Source organism: Sardina pilchardus, chromosome 13 (assembly GCF_963854185.1).
Source record: "Sardina pilchardus chromosome 13, fSarPil1.1, whole genome shotgun sequence".
Taxonomy (NCBI): domain Eukaryota; kingdom Metazoa; phylum Chordata; class Actinopteri; order Clupeiformes; family Clupeidae; genus Sardina; species Sardina pilchardus.
The window spans coordinates 3,790,423-3,809,682 of NC_085006.1; the positions used below are offsets into that span (position 1 = coordinate 3,790,423).

Sequence of the window (19,260 nt, forward strand, 5' to 3'; positions counted from 1 at the left end):
GATATTTTCCCATCGCACCGATTTAACAAACACAGACCATGCACACTATGGAAATTCCTCCGTTGGCATACTTAAGTGTAACGTTATCCCCAAAGGCTGCATTCTTGGATTCTCAACTTGTCTGACCTTCGTCATTGGTGAGTTAAAATAACTATTTTGACAACATAAACAACAAATAAATGGAACAATATACGAACGCTGACTGCTGGAATCAAGCTGTCCGACGCAGCAAGTAGCCTGTTCGCTGTTCAGTAGACCTACAAGGAACAAACTGGAGTTATGTATATTTAAAATGTAATGGGACCTGGATGCAATCAAGCTAAATAAAATTTGTCTGGTTTAACTTAAACACAAGAAGTCCTGAATTTAACTCAAAGCGAATCACTGCGCGTTTATATTTAAAGCTGGGAAAGGATGCGGCCTTCTCCCAAATCCACAAGGATTGCTGCTGACTAGCTGATGTTAGCTAACATTGGCTAATGTTACTGTGACATGTTTAAATGCCAATGTGAGTTGTCGCTGTTTTTCGTCCAGTTACATTGTTCAGACCGAGGTTATTGCAGAAGTAGTCTTCGATTTAATAGTATGTTTACTTTGTATGTACTGGCAAAATATATGTAATCTAGCATGTTACCTATTATATTGTAGCAACTAGCTTGCTTGACCTGCAAGGGTTAGCTAATGTTACCCAGCTGCAAAGGCTGTTGTACATTTTTTATTCATAGCTTTTAAAAAAAAAAACGCGATACTAAAAATGTCACCGAAAACGGCACCGATTTTGGTGCTAACAGGCATTCAGAATTACAGTAATTAACTCGTGAAACACGTGTGACAACAACTTCTGTAACTTGAGTTGACAAGTCACTTTTCAATGTAGGCTACCGTTACTTATCACACCATCAGTGTGGACTGATTTGTTTTTGTTCTTTGATATCGCGGATGCGCGTTTCAGTAGCTCGTACTGTAAACAAACGGTGGTTGTCTTAATGTTCTTTTCTGAATTAATAACCAAGCCGACAAAGTCTGTTAGTGCTTTCACAAGACTACATTAGTTTGATGACCCTTGACCAATAATGTGCAGCATTGCTGCCACCAGTTCAATACCATGGCATAGAATGTCGTCTATGTTCAATACCCCATACTTAGCCTACAAATCTACGTATCAAGTAGCCTAATCTTGTTCCTTGCTCGAATATGTTTCACTTTGTAACTAGTAACCACCATTAGCCAACTTATTTGCCTAGGACCCCAAACTTGTCTACCTTCTTTGATTTTGATGAGCCTGGATGACGTTTTCCCCAACGATTCTAGATGTGAAGTAGCCTATGACATGATATATCTGCGCCGCAGCTTTACACGGTGTTGTAGTATTTACAATTTTTTTTAGCTTCTACGTGTACTCATGATATCTGGAATGGGTATAAGCACATAATTTCCTTGACTTGCAGCATAGATATCTGCTGGCATTTGAATGACTCGTTCATTACAAATGAATCTATAAAAAGAACCAAGATGATGTTAGTTAATAGAATAGACCTATTAATAGATAGTTTCCTATCCCTCAGACAAAGCCTATGACTGTATTTCTAACTTTGACAACCACTTGAACCAACTCTCCAACAAAGCTATTGAACCTAGTATAGTGACAGTCAGTGATTCCACAGCCTGATGATTGCCTGTGTTAGCAGAGAGGGTTAAAGCGGAGCGAAGGGTCTTTGGTTAGAGTAAACTTCCAATTACTGAATTTCTATTCTAAGTTCAAAGTTATTGTTTTCATATCAGTAAAGCTTTTTATTCAGACTCACTATTTCCAGTGGATGGATTTGAGTTTGCTAGTGTTTCTGACTATAAGCATTCTGCATGTTTACAGAGTCGCAATGTTTCAGTTGGTGAAATTAGGCTAGTTCATAGTATTTTCTAGTTTTAGTTGACAGGATTTGCTCTACTGCTGCTCCAACATTGTTTTAGCCTTGTGTATCCAATAAACCTAGGCTATAACTTTTTATTTTTTATTTTTTAAAGATCAAAAGGCAGTTGGTTCAGGTTTATCTTATGTGTCCGTGGAATATGTTTTATGACACTAGATCAGTGCACTTTACCCTTTATATAAACCAGACAGGGAGCCTCTTTATTTCATTGTGCCTAATCAAAAAACAAATGGTTGCTTTTGTTTGGATGATAAACAACCCAAGAGATGTCCTGTTTCACAGTGCAGTACTTGGATTGTTCCTGCGTTAATCACCGCTACTTTGCTCATGCAAGGGAGTAGGCTAGAATTGCATCTATTTTAATGCACCATTCCAGTAAGTACAGACGCAATTGAAACGAGCTAGCCACTAGTAAGGTCTGAGCTCATGGTGTTAGTAAACAGCCATGGTGGATTTGGTTTTGGTAAATCTGTTTGTAAGTTAAAATATGTGTGTTTAAATAGAACCTCTTTATGCCCAATCAATAACTATAAATATTGCATTAACTACTGAATCTGCAGTTTCAAATATTGTTCTCTGAAGTCAACACTGCACACTAATATGATAGATAGCACAAAGAATGGCATCTCTTTCAGAGCGACTGTGTGAACAATAGAAACCAATGAACCAGTCATAATCCGTCAAATTCAGCCATCACATTAAAACATGTTTGATGCTGCCAGTGTGGACAGGCCTTAAAGGAGCTTAGTGTAATTCTGTAGGATTCGAGTTGTCTTGAATGCAGTCACACGGCACTATTCCATTAACATAGTGGATGTTTGGCCATCATAGAGCATAGACATTTTTGACAGTAGCCTAAGTCTTGTTTTTTGTTCACATTTTGGTTTAGCTATTTCTTGGTTAATTGTGAATGTTTTAAACTAAAAAAAACAAACAGTTATAGCACATTTGATGTCTACCAGCATTCATTGCAAGGTAGTGTTAACGTTATGCAAGAATCGCAAACCGAACCAAAAACCATGCCGAACCAAAAACCATGTGTAATGAAATATTAGGTTATATTGAACCGATATTACAGTTGGACAGTAAACCTGCCACTGATGAATATGCAGTGCTATTGAGTGAGACGTTTTGAGTGTCCATCCAAAAACAAAGGTTTTACAAGGCTGCCAAGCGTCTACGTTCCCAACTGAATGTTTAATCAGATGCAAAACAGTTCTTCTTAGTCTTAGCTGGGACACTCAGACAAAGCCTTTTCGCAAATGCCACATGTTGAACCTCATTATACCTTTTCCTAAAAAAAACAAAAAACAAAAAAAACTGCATCTTCTTTACAAGCCTGGCCTGAGTTAGACACACTTGGCTCGGTATTGTTGGAGTCAGCATTGCACAATATAAAGGCAAAAAACTGTTGAAATGAAGCCCCTTGATGTAGCTGGGGCCTCCATGGAGATGAGGCTGGGTGGTGAGGTGGGGGTTATGGTTTGTTTGTAACCAGTTGGGGCCTGGCAGTGCCATGTGGGTTGTCCTGGGCTTTGCTGGCTGTATTGTTCAGCTGACCAGGGATTTCTCTCCCCAGCACTGCACAGTGGGGTGAGCTGGGGAGGGCAGGGGAGGGGAGGGGAGGGGGAGAGTTTGACACCCAAACATCAAAGCACCAGAAACCAGTGAGCAAGAAAAATCAAGGTTCTGGAATGTTGACACATTATTTGTAGCCAACGTTTTCGTATGGGTTTGGATAGCAAGTTAAAAAGGTAATGCATTTTGCCGTCCACACTTCACATGTGATTTGTCCTGCAGCTTAGAAACCTAATCAGTTGGACTCCTTTCTCAGCAGCTTTCTCCAGTTTTTTAAGCCAATTTTCATTTTTCTTTTATTGATTTCATCAGATTTGGACAAAAATAACTTTTAAAATAATGCATCGTTTTAGCTTTTTGCAAATCCAGTATGCTTGAAAAGGTACAGATGTCTGTAAAATAAGCCTGATGCATCAATTAATTATTAATTTACCATCGGTCCTACCATGTGGGATGTTGCAGCTTTGAAGTATCACCCTTGGATTTGGATAAAAAGAGGAACAAATGCATACATCGTTATTTTTGTGCTGGCCATGCCCGAAGCAGGGGGGGGGGGGGGTTGTTCCTTAATACAGATATTGCTTCCATTGGTCATGAGAAAATGGTTAATGTAGCCTCAAACACTTGTTTCCCTGACTTGATTACACTAATCTGGCATCAACCTAATGTTATTTAAGGTAAGCTGGTCTTCAGCCTCTGCTAATAGGGATTAAGTGAAAGAGGTATGCGCTTGGCTTTTAACTGGCACAGTGATTAATGGCAAGCATCCATAGCTCCAGTAACCCATTTAGCCGTATGTGATCTTCCTGTAACGCACACATTTATGTCTTCACATTCTTCTGTCGTGGTGTAGCTTGTCTTGGTGTTTCGCATCTGTCATTTTAGCGTTGTGTTTTCACTGAGATATGGCGGCTGCAGTTTATATCAAGGCATTGCCCTGATAAATCATGTATGTTGCTACGAGCTGCTGTTCAAAAGATTGCTCACTCATGCCTCCTGGGTAATGTGTGACCTCACTCTCCTCCCCATTTCTGTGCTAGCCCCACTGTGCTGTCCCAGAGGATGGACCCTGCTATTTGCTACTTCTCCCTACTTCTTCCTGTGGCTACGTTTGCTAACGGCTTCCTCCTACAAAAGTCTGCCACATATCAGTCAACCTTTTAACTTTAAAGGCTTTATCTCTGAATAGCTATGTTTGTTTCATATCGTAAAAGAAACAACTCTTTTCTTGGGTTTGTGGCTTGCCCTAAACAAGACAATTGTTCAGCAAAATGTACGAATTGATATTTATCTCTTGGCATTCATTTGTAACATACTGGATACTGGATACATTTTTCAGCAGGCATGAAAGTCTATTGGACTGCCCTGCATGTGGGAAATGTTGTGGAAGTTGTACCCAGTGCATTATAAGTTACAAAAAGGGTCCTGTGCCTTCACAGCACACCAGTTGCTAGTTCCACGTTTCACAGTGCAACCAACAGCAGACATCCCTCTCCTGACACTCCTGTCTCTCCCTCCAGGTGCTGAGGGGAAGTGGAGATGCTGACGGCCTGGCAGCTGAAGCCTGAAGACTCCGTTTGACAGCGTCCCTCTGAACAAGGTCCCTCTCCAGCGGCTCCTCAACCTCAGCCAGAGTGGATGCAGCTGAAGAACAAGCAAAGGAAGAGGAAAAAAAAGCTGCCGGCTTCTCTCCCTCTCTCTGTCTGAGGGACTGCCATGCGCCTGGGACAATGAGAGGCTGAGAAAAGAGAGAGAGAGCGCTGAAAGCAGGAGCCTAGTGTGACAGAGCGAGAGCGGAAGTTGAGGAGCGAAAGAGAAGAGAAGTGAGTGAGCGAGCGAGTGAGCGAGGGACCGGGGAGAAACGTGAAACTCCTGCCACTGTTTCCACTCGGTGCCAGTCGGTTGGGTGAGCCAGCGCAGCGCGGCGCAGTGCAGCCACACTATGACCAGTCTGTTCAGGCGCAGCAGCAGCAATGGGGGCTCTCGGAGCGGCTCGGGCCCGGGAGAGCTCAACAACAGTCGGCCGCCCCGGCAGGTGCGGCGGCTGGAGTTCAACCAGGCCATGGAGGACTTCAAGACCATGTTCCCCAGCATGGACTACGAGGTGATCGAGTGCGTCCTGCGCTCCAACAGCGGAGCCGTGGACGCCACCATCGACCAGCTCCTGCAGATGAGCATCGATGGACAGGGCTCAGACGACAGCTCCGACTCTGATGACAGCATCCCACCAGAGGTCAGTATCCAGTACTCGCAACATTCCTGCTGGGATACTGGTCATCGTCCCACCTGTACCTGGACTGTATGACTCTAAAAGCAGGAGTCATACAGTCCAGGTCATTGCCAAATGAGATTTAAGGTACATATTTTAGTTGTTTAGTGGGTGCACATGACGAGCATAAAATATGGATTGATTGGAGTGATTTATAATTGTTTAAAATTGACCCATACTAAGCCATGTAACCTTCACTGGAATAACCACTACTAGAGCTATTGTTTGAAAATTGGCATTAGCTAACCATACCAACCTTGAGTAGGCCAAAGCCCTATGTCCTTAGTTTCCTCTCATAAGTTATCATTTGACTTAACTGTACAACTTGTATCAACACATAGTCATCAGTAGAATGCATCGATCACTTCAGTGTCTCATGTTTACCTTGAAGATTTGAGGGATGCCTTTTGATGGGTGATGAAGCATTTTGAGAGCATCAATCAGTCAACAAACTCCATTTTAGTAACAACATCACAAAACAGACCTAGACTGGAGTAGATGTACTCTAGAAGTGGTGTTAACTATTTTACAAAAGCAATGTTGCCCTCTGTCAAAGAGAAGGCTACATTTGTAGAAACTGTTGTCAGGTGCACATTGTAACAAATTGCATATTCATGATCGAGACTGCCCCTCTTTTCTCAGGCCATGTTGTGTAATGATCTAGGACTGTGTTTCTGTTATGAAGTGGTTATTCATATGCTGGCGAAATGACTCCACTGTGATTCTCTGTTGCAGTGCTATCTCATAGTGCTGCTCTACAGTGCAGACATGGCTCTGAAGAGAGCTAGATTGTACCAGATGTTGGGGAGAGAATGCAGGTGTTTCTCACAGTACTAGAGGCGCGTGGGGGTGGGAATGGATAGATAAGTACGAGCAAAGAGAAACAGGAGAATGGCCAAGTGTGCTCCTAGCATGCTTGTGCTCTGTACACCCTGGCCCCATCTGTCCCACCTCTGCATGCCTGACCTGACTCTCTTGAGCTGGACACATGTGAGTTAGTATGGAGCAGGACTAGGCAGAGACTGTGTGTGAGGCATGACTGTTTTAAGAGCCCTTGGGCAAGAGGGCCTAATTCATTTCAGTTTTCTGTATTTGGTTTAGTGCCATCCACACTAAACATTGTGCCAAGGCCTGTTCCAGACGAACAGAAGTGAGAGTGTGAAAAGGAGAACATGGAGAGCAGATGGAAACAGGAAAGAGCAGTGTGGGCTGACCTAGACTAGACTAGCGCAGATGAGTGGAGCAGAAGACATGAGGAAGCAGTGCAGTCAAAGGCAAAACGGCACTAGCCAGCACTCTCAGCCTCCCTCTATCTCTTTGCATCTGTCACTCTCTCTCTCTCTCCCTCTCTCTCTCTATCCCCTTCTCAATCGCAGCTCAGCAGAGCACAGCTGGTTGCCTTTGCCCTCCATCTCTCCAGTCAAGCATGCACTCCCAGTCAGTAATGGAAGTGCATATAAAGCCTCCCCTGCCAGACTGTATTAGTAGTCCACTGCAATAAGATGGCTAGTTGGAAGTCACTGGCATCGGTTTATTGACTTCTTAAAAGGCAGGTGAAGGGCAATGACGCAGTATGTCTAGCTTTTGTTAGTTATGGACACAAGCAAAAACATGTATTCCACTTTAATGGGTTTTTTTCTCTCTGTTTCGTAAAGCTGAAAAAATAAAGCTGGTGATTAACCTAAGAGGAACATGTCATGTTTAATAGGATTTATCCATCGGGCACTACACTAATGCTTTCCAGGTATCACCACTTGTCCGTGCTTGTGAGGAAGCGCTGGTCGATCCTGACCTCTGTTTGCATTTCGCTCTGACCCTTTCCCCAGATTTTAGAGAGGACTCTGGAGCCAGACAGCTCTGATGAGGAACCGCCTCCTGTCTACTCACCGCCCACTTACGACATGCACATCTATGACCGGAAGTACCCTGGGGCTCCATACACACCCCCACCCAGGTACAGAGCCGCTATCATTGGTGGAATGGAATTCTAGGTCACGGTTGGAGTGGGATAATGGAATGACAAATCCACTACGCTGCCCCCTGCTGGAAGAATTCAGGACTGCAGCTGCATGTCTGAAAATACATTAAATGTATTGCAATCAGAATTGTATCATATATTCCTATGAACATTGTATCCCCTGAAGGTTTGAGGCCCGGCCCCCACCAGGTCACAGACAGGTCCGAAGCTATCGGAATTGGAATCCGCCGCTGCTTGGCAACCTCCCTGATGACTTCCTGCGAATACTCCCTCAGCAGATGGACAGCATCCAGGTATTTCTTCCCAAACATTTAGTACTGTAGTCTTTGTGTGCCTCAATGCTTCTCTCGCCGCAGTAAACATAGAAGAGAGGATCAGAAGAGGATCTAGAATTTCTGAACAGTCTTCTGAAGCTGTCAGTGATTGTGTAACTACCTGAAAGCAGGGTCAGATCCAGATGATATTTTTAGGGTGGCAGATCAGGGAGGGAGTGGCCAAATCCAAGATAGTTCGTTCTGCATTTGCACTCCTACTCCTACCTGTTCACTCATATGAGCCATATGAGCTTAAGCACATGGTCATTGCCTGTTGGTCTGAAAGGTGTATTTCTTGTGAACTGTAACTAACCCCTCACACCAACATCCAACATGTGTTTAGAACATCAGTCTGGTTGGAAGCCATGGGGCTGAACCATGTTTCAAGCCAGATTAGTCACATTATGTGACCTCTTCAATCATAGCATTTCTAGATTCGCTCAAAGCGTTACTTTTAGCATATTTGGTTAGAAATACTTTCAGATGTGATACTAGGTGGCATTAGAAGTGGCAAGACATTGTTTTCGGGTGACCGTTGCCAACCCATGACACCCTAAGGCGGGGATCACGTTGGCAAGCGGCAGCGGCAACGCTCAGACCATAATAATAATCCAAAACATTCTATCTTGTTTCTAAGTTACGCTGCTGTCAACATTGTTACTAGAGACGGTTATCTTTGTTGTTACGTTCTTAGACAAATCCGATTGGTCAAAATACCTGAACATTCTAAAACTGACATTGACGAGCCGTGCGTTGCACTTCAAAGTTGAACCAAGTTCAACGCTCAGATTGTTCAACACTAGCGTTACGCCAGCGTTGTCACCGGTCAGCTGCCGAACCGTAGAGAACAATAGGAAACCTGCCGCTTGCCACTGTAGTGTGATCCCCGCCCAATAGAACTGCCCCTGCTTAAGAGTGTTGTATGGAGTTCCAGTGCATTTCAACAACTGCCCTCTTCATACTCTCTCTCTCTCTTCTTACCTCCTCTTTACTTTCCACCCTGTCTCTCTCTCCCTCTATCGGTCTTCCTCCACCTCTATCCAGAGATCTCAGAGTAGCGGTCTGTCTCAGCCATCCTCCTCTTCCTCACTGTCATCCGTGCCCCAGCATACAGTGCCACCTAGTGGTGGGGAGGTTGCCGGGGGACCGTCATCAGAGCAGGACCGCAAACTGAAGCAGTACTTGGAGGATGAGCGCATTGCCCTCTTCCTGCAGAACGAGGAATTCATGAGGGAGCTACAGCGCAACCGCGAGTTCCTCATCGCTCTGGAGAGAGGTAACGTATACTGAAAACACCACCCACACACTCACACTCACTCTCACATATACACACTCACACTCCCTCTCACACTCCTCTCTACACAGGAACAGATACTCAAGTCACCTTTTCAGTTAGCATACAAACATACACACATAATTTTTCATATCACCTTCGAGAGAGATGATTGATAACTGCTCAAACTAGTGCATCCCAGAGTGAGTGTTCATAGTGCTCAAACAGTCATCTGGTGTTATCCCTTGAGAGGAGCACTGAACTGTAATAGTCACATATAACGCTGAGGCCACATTAATGTCCTTCTTCCCTCTTGCTTCTGTCAGGCTGAGGGGGAAGTGTTGATATTGACAATCTCTGAGGCAGCTACTGTAGGAGCACTGAGGGCCAGTCATGCTCAATGTCCAAGGGCCCATTCTGCTTGGTCATGCAAGGATTGGTCCTCTGCAGCCACCTTACATGGCCCCACATCTCCTGTGCAGCCTCATATGCTCCACGCCGCACACTGTAGCTTCATTGACCTTGTGATGCAGGTCAACAGCAGGAACTATTGACTTCCTGTCCGTGCCACAAACAGCACCGTGAGGACAGGAATGAGCCAGGCCAGGCAGTTCCTTCCCCAGCTGAGAGCTGCTCCCTGATCTTTTGCCTTCATCCCCATCCTCACTGTAACATGGGCTTTCTCTTGTTTTAGATCGCTTGAAGTATGAATCAAAGAAATCCAAGTCCAATCATTCATCAGGTAGCATGGAGAATTCCACTGCAGGTAGATACCATTCATTTTGCTTCCTCTCAGTCAAAGGCCTCTTTAGCCTACAGTGAGAAGTATGCACGCTCATACTTCTTTCTGTGGAAGAACAGACATGGACGCATGTGTGTGTGTTTTTGTGTGAAAAAGATTGAGATTTTATCCATTTATCTTTATATACTTCAAATTGTTTGTGTAGCACATACACTACAATATGATATTTGCTCACCATACGCAGGGTGACAGATATTTGTAGCCTGACCAATAACGTAAACATGGCTAGCTTTGCTCAATGAATAAATCCATCCTTGTGTTTCATACTCAAAACTGAATATATATGGTGAGAGAAAGAAGTGGCATCCAAGCACTTGACATCTCTTTTGGCTCACTTCGCTTTGATCTGTCATGCATGGATTTTCATTGTGACGTGCATCGTCTGTGCTCTGTGTAAACGCGTTTCTGTTGTTGTCATGGCTCCTCGCTCTCCCCTCTAGGTGAGCATTTCACCCCTGGCTCCATGGAAGCTTGCACTGCTGTGTCTGATGAGGCCATGTTTCGAGACAAGCTCAAACACATGGGGAAATGTAAGGTGCCCTCTGTAGAGCCACACAGTTAGCACACACATACTGTATGTACTGTATGACCTAATCCAAATCCTATTGATGATAGCCATACAACTGACACAATGGCCTGCATTAAGCCGTTTTCTGTTCCATGTAGCCACACGGAAGAAGCTGTTTGAAATTGCGAGGACCTTCTCTGAGAAGACAAAGAGGAGGAAGTCAAAAAGAAGAACGCTACTTAAACACCATTCGTATCCTTTGCTCATAGCAGGTTTTCAGCCAGTGAGCTGGAGTTTACCCTAACGAGCTGCTTCCAGTATATTACGGTATACATATCATATACATATCAGTCATATACAGGCACATACTCTGTAAGGTTTTAACTGGACTAAGTGTGACTGCTGGTAAATCTGCTGCTGGTTTGCTGTTTTGAAAGCCCCTTTGCTTTACCTGAGACTCTCATTTGGCCATCAATAAGCAGAACAATACACAAAGAAAGCCCTCATTACCATGTCCTACACAGAGGGTTTCTATCAGAGCTCCTGTGGTGGTCTGTGAAGGCACTGCAGGTGGTCCCTGATTATGTATTCAGTAATGGGTATTGTGTCACTGTAGCCATCACTTTTAGAGTACTTTCTGTTCAAAACATTGATACCCTGGAATGATGACTGAAAGCAAACAGGAATAAAGGAAGAAAGTAAAGAGAGTAGAAGTCAAATAGTGTATTGCACTTTGTAGAGATTGCTTTTCTCTTGACCGCACACTAGACTCGGGACCGCTAACTCTACGGCTAACCTTCTGGATGATGTGGAGGGAAGTCCCTATGGTAAATGAAAATCAAATCAAACCAAAATTCTTAGAAGAAATGTTATCTTGGAAAAGGTTATAGTATTTTGTCTAAATTGCTCTGTTTGTTGTGTGTGTGTGTGTGTGTGTGTGTGTGTGTCCGTCCATGTGCAAAAACGTGTCAGAAGAAGATGGTCAGTCAAAAAAATTGGTCACTCAGGAAGAAGAGGAATCCCAGAAGGAGACAACGTCATGGTGAGTGTCCATATCATACTTAGAGATGTCGCGATAAATATCCTCATCTGGAAAAACATCTTCATACATGAGACCCTTTTACAGAATTGTCTGTGAGCGGTACCTGACTCCATTTCGGTCCCTTAAATGTCATTGCAAGGTACAAGCATAAGCTGCCTTTGGATAATGAACTATGTTCTATCTTGAGATGTTCTGCTCATAGAAATGAGTACTAGTGCTTACATCTCATTGCATTTCTGTTTGTGACTGCAGATTTGTGCAAGACATGTCACAGGACGGTAAGCACGGCAAACAAGGGAGAACCTGGACGACTGATGGCGTGATCACTCTGTCCCCAACCCAGACCCCACCAATCCAGGTTTGCCTGTGAGCCGCGAGCTGAAGGAAAGCAGACTCCATTCTAAGGCAGTCCTCCCACAGGCTTAGAATTATTGTTTAACTGCATATTACTATTATAATTACTGTATCATAACAATTTGTTAATATATGATTTTGTATGTATAAAAAAGAAAGTTACTCATGCATTTTTTCAGATCATTATTTTATAACTACTCCTTTGAAATCCCATTTACAGTGAAATGAACATCAGTAGTTAGATTATTGTTTCTGTCCTTTTTTGTTTCATGCGTTGTAACCCTTGCTCATGTTGGTCTTTCCTTTGTTGGCAAAAAGGATAGCATTAAAAAAAGAAAGGTTGAAGAGTTGAAAGCACACAGGTCAGGTCTCTCATTCAGAAGACATCCTTGCCAACAGCTAAATGGGCATCTCAGTGTGTAGTAAATGATTGGGTATGAATTAGTGAACTAGAGGGCCTTACTCTGTGGTCTCATTTTGGGTACAATAATGTTGTTAATTCAGGATGTGGGTGTGACATTGTGTAAGGATGTATAAAGATATGATTGCAAAGCTAAGCTGTACTCGTCTTTGCAGTTTACCAGAGATTGAGAGTTTTCTTTCGATTTCCTCTGCCCAAAGTTCAAGGTTCTGCAAGTCCAAATCTTGGAACTCATTTGTTATACACTGTTACCATATTAAGCATTTTTACTGGGGATACACCATGTTACAATTTCATCCCTTAAAACGAGTCACCAGTATGCCTTTTCAACCAGTTTACCTGTTGTTAATGCATTGAACTACTGGACATCTACATTTCGTAAAGAACTCTAATATCTTGTGATGTCTCAGCACTGGCGAGGATTGTTTTATTCGGGATAGCCCAGGTGTGGAACCAGGACTGCTGGTCTTCTGCGGGCATTGTTGGAGGACAGACAGAGTCCAATACCACTGATAAAGGGCAGAAAACATGCTGCTTAAAAACAGTACATGTGCAGAAGATCAGTTTACATTGTACACGTTTTGTCTATCAGTCTTAACAGCCAGTCCTAAGCTCTGGGCCTCCTAGTGTTGCCTGAGAGATTTCAGCCAAAACAAATCTCCTGCTTGGAACCACAGGGCACACTTAGCTGATCTTAAAAACCACATGTGCTGAAGTGTTCTTTTCTCGGTGGCTTTGCTGCATTTCAAGTTTTCTGCCAGTAAACCTTTGTAAGATAGGTGAGTAGGAGTAGTATTCAACCGTGCACTGCCATATCTGTTATAAACATTTCTATCAAGTTCCCTTCAGACAAGAATTCACCCTGATACAAGAAAATGTAGTATTTATGATGCAAGGCTGTTTATTCAAAGTAACAGATTTGAAATTCACCAATAAAATGTATCAGATATGGATGTCTTTTGTATGTGTTTTACAAAGTTAAAGGAAAGCCTTTATCTCAGAAGCAAACACACTCAAGTGTTTGGAATGATCAATCGTCTTGTTATTTGTAGGAGTCTCAATAGCCTACGAGACACAGTTAGGCTGGGACCAGGTCTGAAGTAGTGAGCACCCTTGGTTTGCCTTTTCCAGAACCCAGTTTAAGCCATGTGTGTAACAATCCCAAATGTGTTTGCAATGTTGTGTGACGGAAAGTGAAGAGAGGCTGGGTGCACAAAGCTACACTATGTCCATCCTAGAGCAAAAAATAGATGTGGAATGTCTGCACACTGACTTGGAAGTTGTCGTTTGTCCTCTGTACTGGTAGTGTGTGGTAGATATTGACCTATACTGTGCTGTCAAAATCTGATCAAATTTCATTCATGAAAGGGTACTTCATCCAGTTTTATGCATCTCCCAAACCGGTTATAAAATGAAGCAGAGGTTCCTAGGTATTGTTTACAAGCAACCAAAAACCATACATCTTGCCCTATTTCAATGTTGGATGTTTTTATTGAGAACATCAGCAATGTTTTTGAACGGATATAGTTGAATTCACATGCAGTGGTGGAGGCTTATATCACCTCCACCACAAATAGCAATTGAAAGCAGAAGCTGGTGTTCTCACAACAATATGCCCATACGATCTGTCCATACACCATTTCCACATAGACAGTGTAGGTGCCAAGGAAACATGCAGAACATGGCAGATGAATAGCTTTGGCTTGTGGTCTTAGATCACAAATGTAGCCCACAGTTGATTTTTGGCAATGTTAGAGACTGTCCTCACATTGGTGTGGTATTGCCCAATGTGTTGCTTCCTCAGTCCCATAACCTTGTCAAATTGTGATCCTCTCAGGGAGATTTTTTTCCTTGCTTTCTTCCATGTGATTGTGTAAGCACAACCAGTAGAAACAATTATCAGGACATGATATTTTTCCAAAAGTTTCACCATAGTTGTTATACTAGATTTGCATATTTTAGTGTAATGAAATATGTATGATATAAAATAAATGCTTTTTACATGATGGGATGTCCAAAAAAAAAATCCCTTTTCTCATTCAGAGGTGAATTATCAAGGTTGTTTTTGTATGGAACATGGACAGGTACCCCACTTTTTTTCACCATTGTGTGTTCCTCCTGAATGTATACCGGTTCCAATGAAGAGGGCAAAATTACTCAAACAAGTTTGCCACATTACTGAGGTTTGTAATTGAGGGGAATGTACAGCCCTTTTTTTTTTGGCAAGGAACTTCAATGGCTGTTTAAATCAGATTAGCTCCTTGTTTATATTTGAAATTTAACATGAGTTTTCTCAGTTATTTACCATTAACTGTTATTAATGCAGAATATAGCTGTAAAATAAATTGACCTTTTTAGGCTGTTTGTGTGTGTGCGTGTGTTGGGGGGATTCATTTTGGAGAATGGTGGGTCATTACCTGCCTTTAAAATTGGGTACCACTCCCATAAGTGATTGTAGTTTCCAGATGTGTTTTCTTACAAGTTAGTAGCTCTTGTAATAATAAAAAAATGTTGCTCCCTCCTTGACTTTGTCATCTTTTTAAGTTTCATTTGTAATTGGATATATTTGTAGGCTAATGTCATATTTTGAACATGTGCCATATTTATGGTGTAGGAGTAAAGTAAGAAGTATTGAATAGTTTCATGATCGATGTTATGAGGAGCAATCTGAAATTGGTCTCGGGGTTTATTCTGTATAGAACAATTATTAATGTGTGTTTGTTAATATAATAATTTTATTTATGTTAAAGTAGAACTCTAATGGCCTCAGGGATTATTAGTGCCTATTATTCCTTTCACCCAGCATCAGACAAGATCACCAGGAAGTTTTGTTCCGTTTCATAACTCAGTCCCACCTTGTCTGCATGATTCTTGACGAAAAGAAGTGCTGTCTGATTCAAATGTTGTTCACTATCCATTGTTTTTCTTACCTACATGAAAGCTGAACTTTGATATGTTTATCAATAGTCTGAGTGAATTGAAGGTGCAAGTAAATGTAGCAAAGACATCATTGAAACAGTCTTTTGATGTAGATTAACTTCAATCTTAGAAATAATGATAGCGCTTTCAATGGACCAAACAGCCAATATCATGTGTCAACATATTTTCCAACATCCCCCAAGCTGGTTGAAGGACCTTCATGAAACGTTGCATAAATTCACTACAGGGCCTTACCCGTCTTACCTTCCTCCGTATATCCATATTTTAGGCTGTAATATTAAGGGACGATGAATTAAACAATATTAAATTATAGGCTATTTTCTTAATGCTTTCCAGGCTTGTCCACAATTCCGAATTTTAGAATGGGCCTCAAATCAATTTCTTGAATTTCCCCTTGGGGATCAATAAAGTAGCCTATCTATCTATCATCTATCATCTATCTATCTATATATCATTCATGAATTGGAATTTGAATGGGATTAATAATTCAATTAGGCTATGTAGCCTATATTATGTATAATTTGAGTTTCAATTGTACTTCCTTTAATTCAAATTCGAATTGTAATTCTGCATCCTGTTTTTTTACCTCAATTCAAATTCACTCACACTCAAGAATTTAATTGGAATTTAGGAGTCATTCTCAATTCAATTCTGAATTTTGCCCAAGCCTGATGCTTACACCAGAGACTATTGAGGAGACACCACACAAAAAAAATATTCCATGGGGTTAGTTAGAAACACCAATAGGCTATGTTTAGCTGTCTACACACATCCCACTCCTTCCGCAGTAAAAAGTTGAAATGTGAATACATCATGCCAATCGTGTGATGTGTTGTGAATACATTACCAATCATGTGATCTCTCTGCCGGAGCGAGGTTGGTGTTGTGAAGACTTGTGTGTTTCTGCTTGAAATAAATCCCTGATTCCCTGATGAGTGCTGAAAATGCGTTGCAATGGCCGCTGAGTGGAGGGACTTGCCTAAAAGGACTTTGCTTATAGGCTATAAGATAAGATAAGAAATAATTTATTCATCTCGAAGGAAATTTGACTGTTAACATGAGAACACGAGTTGAAACATGTCCCACCTTTTCCCATACCATGCACAAAGTCCTGTTTTGTATACAGAGATGGGCAAAAATACATTAAATATAAAGAGAATTAATACATCTTATGTCAAATAAAATATCAAATACTAATTTGAAGTGTATCAAAAATAAACTGCAGATACAGTTGTCACTTCATGTAACAAAAGGAATGCTAGGTTTGATGATATATTTGCTAACATATCTTTTGGTCCATTTCAATATTCATATGGCATTCTTAATCAACATAAAACTACGGACGATATTTTTTGATTATTGAAAACGTAAGCTCAAATTGTGCTCAATTCATACTACATTGTGCGCACATTTTATTGTGCTCATTTTCCTAAATTGTGCTCTGTGCCATATTTGACTATTGTGTGCACATTTTACTATATGGTGCTCATTTTTGTAAGATGATTACAATGTACTGACATGTGCACAGGTCTTTACTAAATTGCGCACAATATGAAATGTGTGCATGATTTACTAAACTGAGAGCACATAGTGAAATGATTGCACTATAAAATGCGCACATGATTTAGTAAAATGAGCCATGCTATATCCTACTAAATTGCGCGCACAATGTAGTACAAGGAGACCACTTATTACAGTGCATGAAAATGCACTGTACTGTTCTTCCTAGTCTTCTTCAACTTCTTATTATTATAGTGCATGAAAATGCACTATACTGTTATTCCAAGTCTTCTTATTATTACAGTGCATGAAAATGCACTGTACTGTTCTTCCTAGGCTTCTTCTTCTTATTATTCTTCTTCTAACGCACGCAAATCAGCTAGAACCGTTTAACGTAGAAACTTCATTCAAACTGCGTTACGTAGGTCTTACTTAGGACATGTGTGCTATGACTTTTCAACTTCGTAACTTTTATACTTTTTAAACTATTAGTTAAAAACTATTACAATTTCCCCCATAGACTTAACATTGCTCATTATGACATCACGGCAGCAATTAGAATCTTACTCCAGCTGGTCAGCCACCTGGGCACCAACTGTCAGTTTCTCTCAGGCAATCTCTCTGAAGACTACATATTCTGTTCCCCTGTATCCTCTGTGCACAACAGTATCAAAATAAGTCCTCCTAATTCCATCCAACTTTATATCCATTCATCTTCTTCAAACCATTCACTCATCCACCCATTCTAAACAGTCTGCCTATCAACATCAATTAGACGTTCTACATTCAACTTTTAAACAATCTACTCTGTCTCAGGCTGGCTCTCTTAAGACTAGCCAGTTAAATTGATTACACCTGTATCTGTATCCACTACTCTCAGTAGAGAGCTGTGTCTCTCCATTCTACAAGAATATAAGGCACATTCCATCCAACATTCTATCCATTCATCTTCTTCAGACCATTCACTCATCCACCCATTAAACTGTCTATCAACATCTATTAAACAATCTGTCTATCAACATCCATTAAACTCTCTGTCTATCAACATTAATTAGACTATCTACATTCAACTTTTAAATTATTTACTCTGTCTCAGGCTTTAAGAGTAGCCTACTCTGGCTCTCTTAAGACTAGCCAGTTAAATTGATTACACCTGTGTCAACTACTCTCAGAGAGCTGTATCAGTGTCTCTCTTAACAAGAATATAAGGCACATTCCATCCAACCTTCTATCCATTCATCTTCTTCAGACCATTCACTCATCCACCATTAAACTGTCAATCAATATCTATTAAACAATCTGCCTATCAACATCCATTAAACATTCTGTCTATCAACATTAATTAGACTATCTACATACAACTTTTAAAGTATTTACTGTGGGTCCCTCTCAAGCAGCGTTTATATGTCCTCCCTCGCTCCTCGATCCTCAATGATCTACATAAAGAAAGATAGAAGAAGGGCTAGACTATCCCATTGTTGCCGCTCCATCATTCTTTATGTAGATCAGTGAGGAGCGAGAGAGGACGCGTAAACGCTATATGAGAGGCACCTTCTGTCTCAGGCTTTAAGCATACAATCTCATTAAGACTACAGATCCTGTAAACTGTTTCCTCTGTCCACAACTGTTTCAAAATAAAAGTCCTCACTGCAATAATACATTATTAAATCATTTGACCATTGAAACTACTCAACTATTTAACTGTTCAACCATTCCAACTGTCAGTTATCATCAACTATGCCTCCAGTCAACTACATGAAACCTCCATGTACCTAGCAACCAACATAGCAACCATTAAAATTAAGCGTTTATGACCGTTTCCATAGCAACCAACATGATTATACTGCAGTAACTTCTTGTTTCCTGATAGTGGCCACCATGGATACCCTAGCAACAAATGTTTCAAAATAAAAGTCCTCACTAGCAAGTTATCTAGTTAGCATGGTTAGCTTTGTTAGCATAGCTAGCATTTTTAGCATAACTGCAAAAAATCATCAATTAAGTTAGCTAATCAACCTGGTTAGCATTGTTAGCAAATCTAGCATTGTTAGCATAGTTAGCATTTTTAGCATTACTGCTAGAAATCATTGGTTAAGTTAGCTAATCAACCTGGTTAGCATTGTTAGTAAAGTTAGCATTGCTAACATAATTAGCATTTTTAGCACAACTGCTAGAAATCATTAGCTAAGTTAGCTAATCAACATTTTAACATGAATAGAAATCATTAGTTAAGTTAGAACTGGAATGTTTCAGCTTTAAATTGTCTACCTTCACACTATCAACTCTCTGTAAACAATGCAACCACCATGTTTACCCTAGCTACACCTTAGTAACCATATCTACATTATCTATC

General features: G+C 41.2%; 1 protein-coding gene across 2 annotated transcripts; it reads left to right on the top strand.

The window, feature by feature from the left end:
• cuedc1b (CUE domain containing 1b) lies at positions 1–13,420 on the top strand. Of its 2 annotated transcripts, none has more exons than XM_062552379.1 (11): positions 1–137; positions 5,027–5,739; positions 7,602–7,729; positions 7,920–8,046; positions 9,112–9,343; positions 10,035–10,106; positions 10,583–10,672; positions 10,809–10,902; positions 11,419–11,477; positions 11,623–11,692; positions 11,945–13,420. In XM_062552379.1, coding segments are annotated over exons 2-11 (1,164 nt in total). In that variant the 5' UTR covers positions 1–137; positions 5,027–5,448; the 3' UTR covers positions 11,946–13,420. The 2 variants fall into 2 exon arrangements, with proteins under 2 accessions (XP_062408363.1, XP_062408365.1); XM_062552381.1 differs by having other exon boundaries at positions 11,626–11,692.
• Positions 13,421–19,260: the final 5,840 nt, after the last annotated feature.

Excerpts from the sequence above, each read along its gene's own strand:
- cuedc1b (XM_062552379.1), top strand. The coding sequence starts at position 5,449 with ATGACCAGTCTGTTCAGGCGCAGCAGCAGCAATGGGGGCTCTCGGAGC. Across the intron at positions 8,047-9,111 it reads AGCAGATGGACAGCATCCAG|AGATCTCAGAGTAGCGGTCT; the intron begins GTATTTCTTCCC and ends ACCTCTATCCAG. Across the intron at positions 9,344-10,034 it reads CCTCATCGCTCTGGAGAGAG|ATCGCTTGAAGTATGAATCA; the intron begins GTAACGTATACT and ends CTCTTGTTTTAG.